General features: G+C 35.7%; 1 protein-coding gene and 1 pseudogene across 1 annotated transcript; both read right to left on the reverse strand.

Annotated features, from left to right (window-relative positions):
- Positions 1 to 440: 440 nt before the first annotated feature.
- On the reverse strand, positions 441 to 2,393 carry LOC126715880 (endochitinase-like). The gene is made up of 3 exons (XM_050416720.1): positions 1,900 to 2,393; positions 1,250 to 1,397; positions 441 to 974 (listed from the first exon to the last, which is right to left on the reverse strand). Exons 1-3 carry the CDS (start codon positions 2,339 to 2,341, stop codon positions 605 to 607), a joined length of 960 nt encoding a protein of 319 aa, XP_050272677.1. The 5' UTR covers positions 2,342 to 2,393; the 3' UTR covers positions 441 to 604.
- Positions 2,394 to 8,656: 6,263 nt separating this feature from the next.
- On the reverse strand, positions 8,657 to 16,128 carry LOC126715882 (endochitinase-like; annotated as a pseudogene).
- Between the last annotated feature and the right edge of the window lie 615 nt (positions 16,129 to 16,743).

The following is a 16,743-nucleotide window of genomic DNA, read 5'->3' on the forward strand; positions in this document are numbered from 1 at the left end:
ATGAAGTAATTCTCATAAAGAATTTGAGAGGAGAAGATAAAGAGTAATAGAAATAGTCTATTACTTGTTTGAATGCGTGTGCATGCGCACAACACCCTTGACAAAGTAATAGTAGTTGTTGGTGGTCTGAAACCAACAACTATTAGTAATGGTCTGAAACCAAATGCCTAGCTAGTTATAAGCTTCAAACCTTACTAAAAGAAACCTGTATGTATGTGTGTGTGGTCATAAAGCCAATTATATCTCAAATATACTGACTCTTTGATTGTGCTAAGTTATGCATTGGCATGGCCAATCTGGTATGATATTGATATATGCATTATGTTACGGACCTAACGGAATGAGTTTGTGATGCGAGCACCCTCACATGATTAGCCAACAAAGTAGTGACTAATATTGACAATAATGTGAAATCGCACAATTTGGTCAAGCTGACTGCATTATCAGTACTCGAATTTATTTATATAATTCCTCTTTATTTATCAATAAGTTTAGAGATTTCCCATTGAACAAGAAAATCTCCAATTCATACATTTATAAATTAACTATATCATCTCTTTATTGTTCTTGGCTAAACAATTTTTTTGCCTTGGACCAATGTTGTTTAGGCAAAAGGCCTTTGACTATAGCAATCTAAGTTGTCCCCATAGCTTACTCCCAATATGTCACAATACCTCTTATAGAACCCGATCCTATCAGCCACCTTATCATCGGACCCATGGCCACATTCAAGCCCACCATTGATAATGTTGGTGATTACACCATAGCCTGGGACTCGACCAGCAGATGTGTCAGCAGCAGAAGGAGTCCAGCTTCCAATGATCACATTGTGGCTAGATGGCTTGTTTGCTTGTGGGGTCATCCAAAACCATATGGCTGTCTTGAATGAAATGGTGGGGTCTGTGGCTACTAGATCTGGATTGTTTATGAGATCTGCTCCAATAGCATTACCTGCTTGACCGTAGTTGTAGTTGCTGATAATTGTCAATGAAATAATCAAAACCTCACAGTTAATCTTTTGATAAACAAAGTTACAAACCTCTTTGAGAGAGAGAGAGAGATTATGTTAGGGATGTAATACATTTTTTTTTAACTATTGACAGAATTTGTTGTGATTGACGTAACATCATTTACATCTAAGTCCTTCGTTGATACTAATTTTATGACCACTAATTAGTATTTATGAAAAGTATTTTTTTTTCCCCTAACTTAATGACAAATTTATAAATTTATGGTTTTAAAAACTTACTGAGAGAGTTGGATAGGTCCTCGGCCATAATATTGTTTGCCAGATGCACATGGCCAATCTGTTGATGTACAATAGGTTTGCTTGTTTTCTTCGGTAATAAAGCAATATCCCCATGCATATGGGCCATCTGGTGCACTTGACCACCCTCCTAAAAAATATATATATATTTTTTTGCAATCAAAATAAAGCCAATCCAACAAATTAAAATAAACAGCAAGTAACTTATTATTATGTATGTTAGACAGGTTTAGAGTCTAAGTCTGAGTCCATTTTACGCGCTATAACCCTAATTGTAATATAATTTGTTAGTCTATTATAAAAACTAAGCCTGTATTTAGTATAACTTTAAACAAGTCTTATTTATTGGTAAGTACATATATTTGTTTTTTTCTTTTTGTGAACATACATGCTATTGAGCAAATGTTAAAGACACAACATTTTTCGCAATTATTAACTTAGTTTATTGTAGTTATCTCTGCATCCATATTGGTATAATTTTTATTATGTACCTGCAACAATCATGTCAATAGTTGTAAAAAAAATTATAAAAAATTTTGTGTGAATAGATTTTTAACATTAACAACTTCAAAAGTACTGAAACTAAGTAACTAATTAACCTTCAAAAAAAAAAAAAAGGGTAACTTATTAACCTGTGGTCTCATGAGAGGTTTGAGCTAAAAAAGCCGCAAGCTCCCTTTTACGTGTAGTGTCATCACCAGTTGTGCCAAAGCCATTGAAAGATTGGGCAGCAGCAATGAAAGCATTGTAAGTATAGAATCCATTACTTTTACATCTTGGATCGTTCCTATATTTAAGCATTTGGTCAAAAAGAGATGCGCTGATGAGGCTGCTAACATCGCCGCCGCCGCCACCACTAGGAGTAGTAGGAGATGGAGTTGTAGGGGAACCACCAGGCGAACACTGGCTTTGGCAACCATTTCCACAGTAATCATTTGTGCTGCCACACCATCCAAATTGGCTACAACATAGCCCATTTGGACATACTGCACCCCCAGCCTGTGTTCCACATTGTTCTGCTGTGGTTCCAAGCAAGAAAGCAAAGAAAAGTAGTATCAAAGAAACGAGCTTCATTTTCTTATCTTTAAGAGTGTGAATGCAGCAATGTGATTTATGGAAAAGAATAGCATGGGTATGTAACTATATATAGGATTGGTGTCATGCGTTTTCCTCTTCTAGTTAAGTCAGAAGGCACAAAATATTCCACAGATGAGCCCAAACAAGAATCAACGAAAACTTAACAGCTCATTTGTTGTGAAAAGTCAAAATTGGATGGCCGAGACTGACTTTCAATTTCAAAGACCTTGACCGAGACTTGATAGTGGCTGAAACATGTTATTATGCCAACAATTAAAAGTTTGAAAAAAAGAGAAGTGGCTAGAAGGTGGGAAATTGCATGTCCTCTTCGTCGGCAAATGTTAACAATGTTCAAGTAGGAAAAAAGTTCGAGTTTTTTTTTGGTTAAAAAATTTGATGATGAATTAACGGTTCAGATGATTGATTGGTCTAATGGAAAGTAGTACAAGTAATTTTTTTTTTTTCTTTTTTAGTGAATAAATATTGATAAATATTGATATATATATATATATATATATATATATTTGGATGTAGTGAGTGTGGGATGTCACTTTGTCTAATAGTGGAGATAATGGAATGTTATGCAATTTCTTTTTACGTGAAATGATGGAGTGATGTTGTATCTTCTTTTATTTGGTGGAATGTGTGAACTGGTGGAATATTGTATATTGGAATGATACACCACATTAGATGATAGAATGTACATAGGATGTACTATTTTGCGTTATATATATGATCTTAGATGTGGTGAGAGTAGGATGTCCTTTTATCTAATAGAGGACATAATGAAATGTTATGGGATTTCTTTCTACATTAAATGATGGCAGTGGCAGCTCTAGGAATGGTTTTTTAAGGTGATCACTAAAAAATTTAAGTTATACAAAATTTAGTAAAGTGATAACTTGAATATTTGATACAACTATAAGTCGAGTCACTAAGAAGAGCAAAATTGTTGCAACTGCAAAGCCAAAAAGAATATAATTGTCGCTACCATCAAGGAGAACTGACAACTACAATATTTTTTTTTGTACCATTTTTTGGGGAAAAATGAAATTAGAAATTATTTTTATTGAATAGGTTGAATGAGCTACAAATTTGAATATTTAGCAATTTTTATCTTTTTGTTTTATAATAAGCTTTTTGTTGAATAATTTGATCACTTGATGTTGTTTGGTCTTGTCTTGTTTTTGTTTGGTTTATGTTTGTTGTTATTTGGGCTAATATTTATTGTTGTTATTTAAGCTTTTTCTTTTTAATTTTATAAAAGGGATTAAGGATTATTTTTGGGGGGCAGAATTAATTTTGGAGTAATATTATGTCCACAACATTTTTACAATAAATTTTATGCAAAAAGCTGTTATTAGTAAGTAAAAATATAATATTATTATTGGGCCCAAATTAGAATTAATAACAACTTACCACATTAGATTTATTGTAAAAGTATTCTGAAAATGTTGTTAATGTAGCATTATTTTTATTTTTGTTGAACCCAACTTTTTGTAATTCTCATGTCAGGGTGTTCAACATTTTTATTAGGGTGGTCACAATAAATTAATTTAACATATAATAATTTTTTAATAAGTGTATATATACTTTTTTTTGCAAGTTAGGGTGATCCTGTGATCACCTGACTTGTATGTGGAGCCGCCAATGATGGAGTGATGTATTGTCTTCTTTTGTTTGGTGAAATGTGTAATTCGGTGGAATATCGTATATTGGAATGATACACCATAGTGTACATAGTGGAATGTACTATTTTGTAGGACGCATATTATATATATATATATATATATATATAAATATATATATTGAACAGTTGATAAATGAAATATAGCAAACCTATTCTTCTTTATAGCTCTCTGTGTTAACATGGTTTGCACTTGCCCTTGGCTCCATTCAGTGACAGAGCCAGAATTTCAGTTTAAGGGGGGCAAGATTATATATATATATATATATAAAATAAAATAAAAACCTAAAATTATTAATCGATATTAATAATAAAATTATAAACAAAAATAATTGTCATACAAAATTTATTAAAATTTAAATAATTGTAAAATAAATAAACAATTGTAAAGCATTCTTGACGACCAATCATCAAAGTAAGAGATTAATCTATATACATCAAGTTTAGACATTTAATTTGATTCCTCAAAATAAATTGATAAAATAAATTTCAACTTTTCTTTCTCTATTCTTCTAATTATTTAAATTTTGGATTTATGATAAAAATCAAATTTTGAAACTATGAAAATGCAAGAAATGAAGGAGAAATAAATAATGGATGCTTTACAACTTTAGTGCCATACAAGATGATATTATTATTATTATTATTATTGTAGGGTCACAATTTGGGGCCCAAGCCTAACAAGTACGGGGTCTTGGTCCAAGGGGCCTAGAAACAATAAATTTGTAGAGAGTGGGTTACAGAACTGGGTCTTAGCGAAGTAGATAGTGGCTAAAGTTGGGCTACACAACACTTGGGCACCAGAAGATCCTGTTAATGTCCATATATTCTCAGTCCGAGGAGATGAGATAGATATTTGCTAGTTCTTGCTTTAAGTTTTCTAGTTCTTTTTTTGTTTCTCTCCTTTTTCTCGCGTCCACTTCCTCATGAGGACTCCCTTTCTTATATAGTCTCCTTGAAGCCATTGTGTCCTTACACTTGTTGATTATCTGGACTTCCACTTGAGTGCTTGTCCCATCGGACACCCCTTCCATCTTTCTGTGAGTTATGGTAACCAAGACAACACTGTTCACAGGTCTTCTCCACATTAATACGGCTAGAAAAGTAGTTGCAACGCATTTAATGTAGCAGCTCTAGCCTCTCCTTGGGCATCTTTCGTTTCCTTCTTTGTCACGGGTCTGTAGGACTTGTCCTTGTTACTAGTGTTCATTGGGGTGGGTCCTTTTAGTAAGCAGAGTGCATGTTGAGCCATACTCGTCACGTCCGAGGAGACATTTCTCCTCGGACTGCCCTTTAAGTGACTTCATGCCTACGAGAACCAGACTAGGACCCCTTTTAGCATCCACGTCCTCTCCTCGGACCTGGTTGATCATCTCGTATGGGGCCTAAGGCCCATTGTATGATTTTGGGCCTTTGGGCCTTTGCCCCTACAATTATTATTTTGTGTAAAGTTTGAGTTCCACGTGGTTAAACTGAAATGAAAAGAAAAAAATTTGGATAAGTAAAAAGAAAAAAAATTGAAATTGGTCAAAAGTCTAAACAAGTTTGGTGGTAGTGGCATTTATTTTGTGTCAAGCTCATTGTTTAAAGTGGGAGGAGTTGTTTGAGTAATATCACAAGATCTCACAATATTTTTACAATAAATTAAAATATCAATATGTCATTAGTCAATATATATATATATATATATATATATCTATTATGAGATGCATCTCAACTAAAAATAAAAGTGTTTTGAAAATATTGTGAAAATTTGTTGCATTTTAAAACTTTCTCAAATAAAAAATTTGTATTTTATTATTTATTTATTTATTTCATGTTAGGGGTATGGTTTGCCTGCACTTTGGCCAAAATGGAGCTCTAGCCTCTAGTTGGTTAGTTCATTTCAGTTATGGAAAGGAAACATATATGTGGTTGTAGTTCATGCCTTCAAATTCTTGAACAGACAAGAGGAACTCATTTGACAAAATAGTAGACTCCCAAAATTTTTTATCAAGGTTTCAAAATGTCAATGTAGTGTGCATTTGGCATTGGCTTAAAAAGCCAACTTTTTTTACTATTCAGCTTATTTTTGCTACTATTTATGAGTTTCATTATAATTTTTAGTACTATTTATAAGTCCTACTGTACTATTTCAGCTATCTTTTAGTTTTATCTACAGTATTTTCAATAAAAAGTTTTCAATTTCAACTAAATAAGCTATTTTCAAACGGACTCATAATAATAGATAATAAAGTGGCAAAACCATTTTAGTAGATTAGGATCCAGTACAATACCAATACCTAGGGTATTGCACCGAATGCAATAACAATGAACGGTTGAGATTGAAAATTGTAAAAAGTAACTTTCAATCTCAACCATTAAATAAAAAAATATTAAAAGAAGTAAAAAGTTAAAGTTAAAAATTTTAAAAATAATTGTGAAGGAAGTGCTGTAATTGCATTGTGCAGTTGCTTACTCAATCCCATTTCAGCTAATCTGGGCTTTGACTTTGAGGACTGTGCCAATCATTGTAAATTTCCACGGATGATGGACCACACACACTTATGTAATTACTTTGGGCCTTTTTTCCCCTAGGTTCTAATGCAATAATGGACACACACGCACTTACTTTGGGCCCCTTCTTTTTTAATAGGTATTAATGAGAGTAATGGACAATAACTGGTAGACCCAAAAATAGGCAAGGCTTTGTTTAGTTAGGATTAGACTTGGATTCTATAGATTGCTTGTTAGATTGTATGCCCTAAAAACTTAAAGCGGAACAAAGTTTGGATGGCTGATAAATATATAGTTACAACCTTTTATGGTGTGGATGGCTGACAAATGATGATACAACAATCCTTCCTGCCTTTGAATCCAGTGTTGGAAATATTTTCGGCAGAAGAGGGCTTTTAGCAATGCTGAAGTGCCCAAGTGGCTTGCAATCAGTGAAGGTGAAGACAGCATGAAAAGCATAGAAGACCTGATTGATATATTGACAGAGTTGTCACCATTGCCTGATTATCAGAGTCCATCAAGAAACGCTATAGATGTCTGTCACCCGAATTTACTTGCTTTGTACAAAGATCGTATGTAAGGTACTTGTATGCCCAAAAAAACTTATAGCAAAACAAAGTTTGGATGGCTGATAAATATATAGTTACAACCTTTTATGGTGTGGCTTGTGGGGATGGATGAATGCAACTATGCAATGTCCCTAGATTTCATGGAGAACAACTAGAATATTCCTTGCTTTTTTTTTCTCGAGCTCTGTCCTTTCTCATCATTTTTGTTAGTTAACAATCGATGAGACTTGTAATGCACAATTACCAAATAAACTGCATTGATACTCCTTAAAACAAAACAAGAACAAATGAATTGCATTCAGCACAGTTGACAAATGCCTTGGTGGGCTAGTAGATCTGTCATTAGGTATAAAATTTTATCTCCTAGGTTTGAAGGAAATTTCTCTAGAAAGAGATTATATCTCTTTGTTATGGAATTGGAAGTGTTGATCTCTAGGATTAAAAATGCAGCAACCGCCCAGCAACAAGTTTAATTTTAAAAATGTGTAAAATCACAGGACTTAATCATTTCTAAACAAATTATAGTGGCCTCCCATGTTAGAGAAAATGATAAGTGAAAAATTAAGGTTATGTTTGGTAACAGTTTTTGTTTTCTATTTTCAAAAACTTTTTTTTGAGAATAAAAAAAAAAAAAAATTCTTGTATTTTTGAAATCAAAAACATGTTTGGTTGGTTGAAATTAAAAAGATAGTTTTTTGAAGAAAAAAATAGAAAATGCTAAAATATGTTGTTACTAAAATATCTTGTATTTTTGAAATCAAAAACATGTTTGGTTGGTTGAAATTAAAAAGATAGTTTTTTGAAGAAAAAAATAGAAAATGCTAAAATATGTTGTTACTAAGATTTGAACTCTAATGCTAACTTATTAAATGAGATAGATTAATTCATTAAATAAATGTGTATTTTCATTGACTTTTGAAAATTAGAAACTGAAAACAATCTTTTGCATGTTTTCAGTTTCCTTCACAATTTGAGTTTTGAGAACAATTTTTGTTTTTTGTCCTTTTTGGGTTGCCAAACAAGTTTTCTAGTCTCAAAAATAGAAAATTATTTTTGGAAACAGAAAATAAGGGGAAAAAACAATTACCAAACATACCCTAAGTGTTTTGATTTTCAGTGTCGATGTATGAGTAGATTTGGGTAACATAGTAAGTTTCTAGAATACTGATGAAAATGATTCAGTGATATCAAGTTTCTTAATAGAAGTTTATAGAAAGTAACACTCATAAAGAGGTCGAGGAAAGGAGAAGGTAAAGAGTAATAGTAACAGTCTATTGCTTGTTTGAATGTGTGTGCATGTGCGCAGCGCCCTTGGCAATGTAATGGTTGTTGGTGGTGGTGGCAATGGTTTGAAACCAAATGCTTAGCTAGTTATAAGCTTAAAACCTTGCTAAAAGAAACTTGTATGTATGCGACTCTTTGATTGTGCTAAGTTATGCAATGGAATGGCCAATCTGGTATGATACTGATATATACATCATGTTACGGACCTAATCGAATGATTTGTGATGTGAGCACCCTCACTTGATTAACCAACAAATTAGTGAATAATATTGACAATAATGTGAAATCGCAAAATTTGGTCAAGCTGGCTGCATTATCAATACTTGAATTTATTTAATATAATTCCATTTTATTTATCAATAAGTTTAGAGATTTCCCATTGAACAAGAAAATCTCCAATTCATACATTTATAAATTAATTATATTGTCTCTTTATTGTTCTTGGCTAAACAATTTTTTTGCCTTGGACCAACGTTGTTAATTAGGCAAAATGACTTTGATTATAGCAATCTAAGTTGCCCCCGAATGCTAGTCTCTCCCAAGTAGGAGCTCTCTCTCACACATTCCGTGTGGATTCTTCTTCCACCTCTATGTGGTCTTCTCCACCATCTTTGGGTGGGTTTCTCCACCTCTGTGTGGGCTTTTCTCCACCATTACGTGTGGGTCTTCTCCACCCACTCTTTTGTGGGCACTTTACTAAATTTTCTGAAAATCCCTAAATCTAAATCCCAAAAATCTCAGTTACATATCAACCATCTACCATCCCATATCTTTCTCAATTAGCCGCTTATCTTGTCTGTTGGTTTTAGTGCGGGCAACATTGGTGAAGAAACTCAATCATCGGATTCAGCAAGGAAGTGGGTCAGCATCTGATCAAACAAATCCCGGTTTTCAACTTGGAGCTTATCTCTCTCGCTGAATGAGCAAAGCTCTTCTGGAGAGTGGGTCTTCTTGGTCTGGGTGGGTATTGATCTATTGCTGATCGATACTCGGTGGCTTTTCTGTCTGATGCAGCTGCTACGAAGATCATTTGTGGGGCGATTCACCGGCATTTAAGGGTAATTCTGAATTTGGCGTGATTTGGCCAGAGGCAGTGAGTTGTTTTTATGATTTGTATTTCTTTATTGCTTCTAGGGTCTGAAATTTGGGATTATCTCTTTGTTTGGTTTTGTTTGATGTTTTGTTTATTTCAATGAGCATTTTTACTCCTGGTTGGATATGCTTTGTATGGATTAAGGTATGAAAAATCCAGAAAGGTCACACCACTGAGAGCAATGAATTCCTTTGTTGGAACTGCCGGGGAATTGGGAACCCCCGAACAGTTTTTGCGCTCCGTGACTATGTGCGGCGCTGGAATCCCAAATTAGTTTTCCTTTCTGAAACAAAAATAAAGAGTAGACGTATGGAGATAGTAAAATACAGGTTGGGTTTTTCGAATGGATTAATTGTTCCTAGTAGGGGTCGTAGAGGTGGTCTTGCCTTGCTCTGGTCAAGGGACACTAATTTAGAAATTAAAAGTTTTTCAGATCATCATATTGATGCGGTAATTACTGAGTCCAACAATGGTTTTTGTGGAGGTTTACAGGGTTTTATGGGCATCCGGAGACCCATCACAGGGAAGAATCTTGGAAACTCCTCTCTCTTCTTAATAGTCAATTTAATATTCCTTGGTTTTGTTGTGGTGATTTTAATGAGATTCTATTTATGAATGAAAAATCAGGCAGTGTCTTTCGCTCTCAAAGCCAAATGGATAGCTTCCGTTAGATTGTGAATTTGTGTGGCTTCAAGGACTTAGGGTATTGTGGCCCTGATTATACTTGGTGTAATACGCAAGAGATTATACTTGGTGTAATATGCAAGAGGGGTGTAACAGAATTTCGCTTCGCTTAGACAGAGCCCTGGCTACCTCGGAGTGGCTTGTGCACTTCAAGGATCCAAGAGTGCATCATCTAGTTGATTCAACTTCTGATCACTGCATTCTCCTCACCACCAACTCTCCTTTCCCAGTTTGTAAACAGAAGCGCAGTTTCCATTTTGAGGCTATGTGGATCAATAGGGAAGATTGTAGAGAAGTTATTCAAGAAGCTTGGAATTCTGGCACCTTTGCGGCTACTCCTGAGGGGGTTGCATCCAATCTCCAAAAATGTGAAGCTGCTTTAATTAACTGAAATCAGAATGTGGTGGGCAATATTCAAAAGAAAATTCATGAGAAAAAAAGGGCTCTCAATTCTCTCACCATGGCAGATAGTGGCATTGGGGGGGGGGGGGGGGCTGAAATTAACCAGCTTAGAAGAGAAATTAATGATCTCTTAGACAGTGAAGAGACCATGTGGAGACAGCGCAGCAAGGTTCATTGGTATAGGGAAGGGGATCGAAACACAAAGTTCTTCAGCAGCTTCACCCAACCAAAGCGCCGGGACCTGATGGTATGTCTGCAATCTTTTTTCATAAATATTGGGATATTGTAGGGCAAAGCATCACAAACATGGTTTTAAATGTTTTGAACTCAAATATGCCCATAACTGAAATAAATAAAACCAATATTGCTCTCATCCCAAAGACCAACTAGCCCTCCAAAATGGCAGAATTTCGCCCAATCAGCCTCTGTAACACCACATAAAAGCTTGTTTCAAAAGTCCTAACTAATAGACTCAGACCTTTCCTCCCAAGTATTATCATTGAAAATCAAAGTGCATTCATTCCGGATCGTTTTATTTCAGATAATGTCTTAGTGGCATTTGAATTCATGCATTATTTGAATCACAAAGATGATGAGAAGGAGAATTACATGTCAATCAAATTAGATATGAGTAAGGCTTTTGATAGAGTTGAATGGAATTTTATCAAAGAAGTTATGGAGAAAATGGGTTTTGCTAAAAAATGGGTGGACCTTATAATGCTATGCATCTCTTCTGTGTCTTAGTCATCATTAATGGAGAGGCATGTGGAAACGTCATACCCACTAGAGGCATTAGGCAAGGTGACCCCCTCTCCCCTTACCTTTCTCTTCTTTGTGCTGAAGGTTTTTCAACGCTTATTCATAAAGCTGCCCGTGATAACCAGATTAGTGGAATGTCCATTGGTAGGGGATGCCAAAAAATCACTCATCTCTTCTTTGCTGATGACAATATCTTTTTCTGCAAAGCAAAGGAGCAAGAGTGTCAGAAGCTTGTCGATATCCTTAATAGTTATGAAGCGGCTTCGGGGCAAAAAATTAACATCGACAAGTATTCTGTTTTTTTTCAGCCCAAACGCTCCTCAAGAGAGAAAGGAAAGCATTCTAAATATCCTTGGTCCAATGCAAGATTCTAGGCATAACAAATACCTAGGGCTGCCTACCATCATTGGAAAATCCAATACTCAAGTGTTTGCAGAACTAAATGATCGAGTGGTTAAAAAGCTTGCTGGTTGGAAGGGGAAGCTTCTCTCAATTGGTGGGAGGGAGATTCTTATCAAGGCGGTTGCCCAAGCAGTGCCCACATATACAATGAGTTGCTTCCAACTCCCTAAAACTTTATGCAAAGACTTAGAAAATATGATGAGGAACTTTTGGTGGGGCCAAAGAGGCGATGAGAACAAAATCACTTGGGTCAGCTGGAAGAAGATGTGTAAATCAAAGTTTCATGGAGGGATGGGTTTCAGAAACATCCAAGCTTTCAACCTAGCCATGTTGGCCAAGTAAGGTTGGAGAATTCTCTCCAAACCAAACTCTTTGATGGCTCGGGTTTTTAAAGCTAAGTACTTTCCTTATGATGATTTTCTAAATTCTAAAAAAGGAGGCAGTCCCTCGTATGTTTGGCGGAGCATTCATAATAGTCTTGGAGTAATAAAAAAGGGAACAAGATAAAGGGTTGGTAATGGTCGAAGAATACATATTTGGGATGACAAATGGTTGCCAACACCAACTTCTTACAAGGTGATCTCTCCTCAATCAGATTTTGGTGACTACCCAATGGTTGCCTCCCTTATTGATAATGACACTAGGTGGTGGAAAGTAGAAGCAGTCAGGTCCATCTTCCTTCCTTTTGAAGCCAACATAATTTTAAAAATCTCCCTCAATTATAATCTCCCCGAAGATAGCCTCATCTGGATTGGCAGTAAAAGGGGAGTTTTTACAGTCAGAAGTGCATATCACATTGCCTCAAGCTTAGTGGACTCAAATGAGGAGGGAGTTTGCTCCTCTCCTGATTCTAGAATTTTCCTTTGGAAGCAGATTTGGCATCAGAAAATCCCTCAAAAGCTCAAAATCTTTGCTTGGAGGTCTTGTGTAAATGGCCTCCCAACCATGCTCAACTTAAGCCATAGAGGTGTTCATTGTTCAAGCTTTTGCCCTATTTGTGATAAGGCCTTGGAATCCACTGCCCATGCCCTTCTTTTATGTGATCATGCCAAGCCAACTTGGGCAAAGTGGCACAATTGCCCAGTTGATGTAACTTCCTCACCTAGGGACTTAGTGGATGTTGCCTTTGAGTTTATCATGAAAGGATCTCCTCATGATTTGGAACTTTTCTTTGCTGTGGCTTGGTCCATTTGGTGGAACCGCAACCAAGCTATACATGAGGATTCGGGTTCTACACCAAGTCAAGTCTAGGATATGGCAAACAGAATTTTACATGAGTATAAAGATGCTTGCTCTCTCCCTGCCCTCTCTTCAGCCCCTTCTCCAATGGCTTGGCAAGCCCCTCCCTCGGGCTTTATCAAAATAAACACTGATGGCGCTGCTTCAGATGGCAGCCTTTCCTGTACAGGTGTGGCAATTCGGGATTGTCGTGGTCGCCTTATTGCAGCTTCAAGCAAATTACTGCCATCAACATTCTCTGCCGAGGTCATAGAAGCTTTGGCGCTGCAAGATGGTGTGTTGCTTGCTTTGGAGCTAGGCATCTCTCATGTTATTGTCGAATATGATGCCCTCTCAATTATCCAAGCTATTAATGAAGGTGTTTTGGGCAGTGAGTTAGGTCACATTGTGCAGAACATAAAAGACATCTCTTCTTCTTTTTCTTGGTGCTCTTTTCAGCATTTGAAAAGGAGTGGCAATAAAGCAGCCCACGAACTTGCAAGAGCAGCTAGAGATTCAAGTGTTACGTAAGTTTGGAAAGGTGTGTGTCCAAGCTTTGTGGAGCATATTATCTTGAAGGAGGGTTGTGCGTAGCTGCTGTTATTTGTTTTCTGCGTACTGTTGTTCTGTTCTTGATGTAGCTCTGTTTTGTTCTTTGTTTCTGCCTTATGTTTTCTCATCCAAAAAAAAAAAAAAAAAAATCTAAGTTGCCCCCATAGCTTACTCCCAATATGTCACAGTACCTCTTATAGAACCCAATCCTATTAGCCACCCTAGGATCGAACCCATGGCCACATTCTTCCCCACCATTGATAATGTTGGTGATTACACCATAGCCTGGGACTCGACCAGCAGATGTGTCAGCGGCAGAAGGAGTCTAGCTTCCAATGATCACATTGTGGCTAGATGGCTTGCTTGCTTGTGGGGTCATCCAAAACCATATGGCTGTCTTGAATGATATGGTGGGGTCTGCGGCTACTAGATTTGGATTGTTTATGAGATCCGTTCCAATGGCACTACCTGCTCACACTCAGTCTTTTGATGAAAAAAAGTTACAAACCTCTTTGTGTGTGTGTGTGTGTGTGTGTGTGTGTGTGAGAGAGAGAGAGAGATTATGTTAGGGACATAATACTTTTTTTTTAACTATCGACATAATTTGTTTTGATTAAGGTAACATCATTTAAATGACACTAATTTACATCTAAGTCCATTGTTGACACTAATTTTATGACGACTAATTAGTATTTATGAAAAGTTTTTTTTTTTTCCCAAACTTAATGACAAATTTACAAATTTATGATTTTAAAAACTTACTGAATGAGTTGGATAGGTCCTCGGCCATAATATTGTTTGTCAAAACCGCATGGTCAATCTGTTGGTATACAATAGGTTTGCTTGTTATTTTTTGTAATAAAGCAATATCCCCATGCATATGGGCCATCTGGTGCACTTGCCCATCCTCCTACAAAAATAATAAATTTTCATTTTGCAATCAAAATAAAACCAATCCAGCAAATTAAACTAATCAGCAGGTAACTTATTATTATGTATGTTAGACAGGTTTAGATTCAGAGTCCAAGTCCATTATACCTACTATAACTCTGATTGTAATATAATTTGTTAGCTACTATAAAAACTAAGCCCATATCTGGTATAACTTTAGACAAATCTTATTTATTGGTAAGTACATATATTTGTTCTTCTCTTTTTGTGAACATACATGCTATTGAGCAAATATTAGGGACACAACATTTTTCACAATTATTAACTTAGTCTATAGTAGTTATAGTAATTAACATTGCTTTCATTTGCATTCACATTGATACAATTTTTATTATATACCAACTGCTACAATTATGTTAGAATAGTTGTAAAAAAAATTATAAAAAATAGTGTGTGAATAAACTTTTAACAATAACAATTTCAAAAGTACTGAAACTAAATAGCTATATAACTATTTTAGTTCCATCAAAACAGAAAAAACCACCATCTAGCAGTGGAGCTATAGCTATTTTTTTTAGCTTCATTGCTATAGTGCACATCTATAGATAGATGTGCACTGTAGATGAGAGCTAAAAAAAAATTATTTTATTAAATTTCTCTCTCCTCTTTCATTTAAAAAATATTTTCTCTTTCTTTCTTTTTCTCTCTCCAGCTTCTCTTCTTTCTTCCTTTTTCCTTCTCAATTTTTTTTTTCTCTCCCTCATCTACTCTCTGCTTTGCCAATCTGTTCTGGGTTCATCTTCATCGCCGTCCCACTTTGCCAACCCATCTCGCCCAGTCCTTCATCACCAATCTTTATCTTCATCACCGTCCCACATCGCCGTCCCACACCGCCGACCTATCTCGCCTAGTCCTCCATCTCACCGCCAATCCAAACTCCATTGCTGACCTAAGCTTCATCATCGATCCAAGCTCCACTGGCACCGCCTTCATCAAACTCAAGAGTGCCGTGGATTTCGTGGTTGGTTGTGGCTAGATTTCGTGGTGGCAGTTTGGCTGGATTTCATGGTAGCTGTGGGTGGTTGTTCTTGGTTGGCCATGGCGATGGATCGGTTTGTGGTGTTTTTATTGTAGTGAGATGGATTATTTTATTATAGTAGATATGTTATTTTATTGTGTTAAAAGCTAAAATAGATCCACTGCTGCAGCATGTGTGTAGGTAAAATAGATAAAGTAACTTTTGGTGGAGCTAAATAACTAAATATTTAACTCTCCTGCTGTGGATGCTCTAAGTAACTAATTAACCTATGGTCTCATGAGAGTTTTGAGCTAAAAAAGCCGCAAGCTCCCTTTTACGTGTAGTGACATCACTAGTTGTGCCAAAGCCATTGAAAGATTTGGCAGTAGTTATGAAAGCATTGTAAGTGTAGAATCCATTACTTTTACATCTAAGATCGTTCTTATATTTAAGCATTTGGTCAAAAAGAGAAGCGTTGATGAGGCTGCTAACATTGCCGCCGTCGCCACCACTAGGAGTAGTAGGAGATGGAGTTGTAGGGGAAAAACCAGAAGAACACTGGCTTTGGCAACCATTTCCACAGTAATCATTTGTGTTGCCACACCATCCAAATTGGCTACAACATAGCCCATTTGGACATACAACACCCCCAGCCTGTGTTCCACATTGTTCTACTGTGGTTCCAAGCAAGAAAGCTAAGAAAATTAGTATCAAAGAAAGGAGCTTCATTTTCTTATCTTTAAGAGTGTGCATGCAACAATGTGATTTATGGAAAAAAAAAAATGGCATGGGTATGTAACTATATATAGGATTGGTGTTATGGGCTTTCCTCTTCTTATTAAATCAAAAGGCACAAAAAATTCCACAATTATGGAGCTGAGAAGTAGTTATACATAAAATAATGTTGTACGTCAATGATAAGTCTAGAGTAATGCTACAGTTACAAACTATTTTACAATATTTTTACAAAATATTGATATGACCAACCTCTTATTGGTTTTCATCTAGACCCACCATTAATATCACTTTTTCATTTACCAATAATTACTCACTACATTAGCAATTTATAAAAAAATTTGTATCTCTAACACTATTCATGAATCTAAAATGAGAAGCAATAAAATATTTTTTCTTGTAATCGAATCAATAAAAACTTAACAACTCATTAACGACTTGTTTATTGTGGAAAGTATTGTGTAGGATTACCAAGTAAAAATAGGTTGTCCAGACTGACTTTTCATGTTCAAAAACCTTGATGACCAATACTTTTTTTTTTTTTTTGGGTTTTTTGTTAAAGACCTTGACCAAGACTTGGAGAAATTATACAGTCCTCTAGTGGATTAC

Source organism: Quercus robur, chromosome 2 (assembly GCF_932294415.1).
Source record: "Quercus robur chromosome 2, dhQueRobu3.1, whole genome shotgun sequence".
NCBI classification, from domain to species: domain Eukaryota; kingdom Viridiplantae; phylum Streptophyta; class Magnoliopsida; order Fagales; family Fagaceae; genus Quercus; species Quercus robur.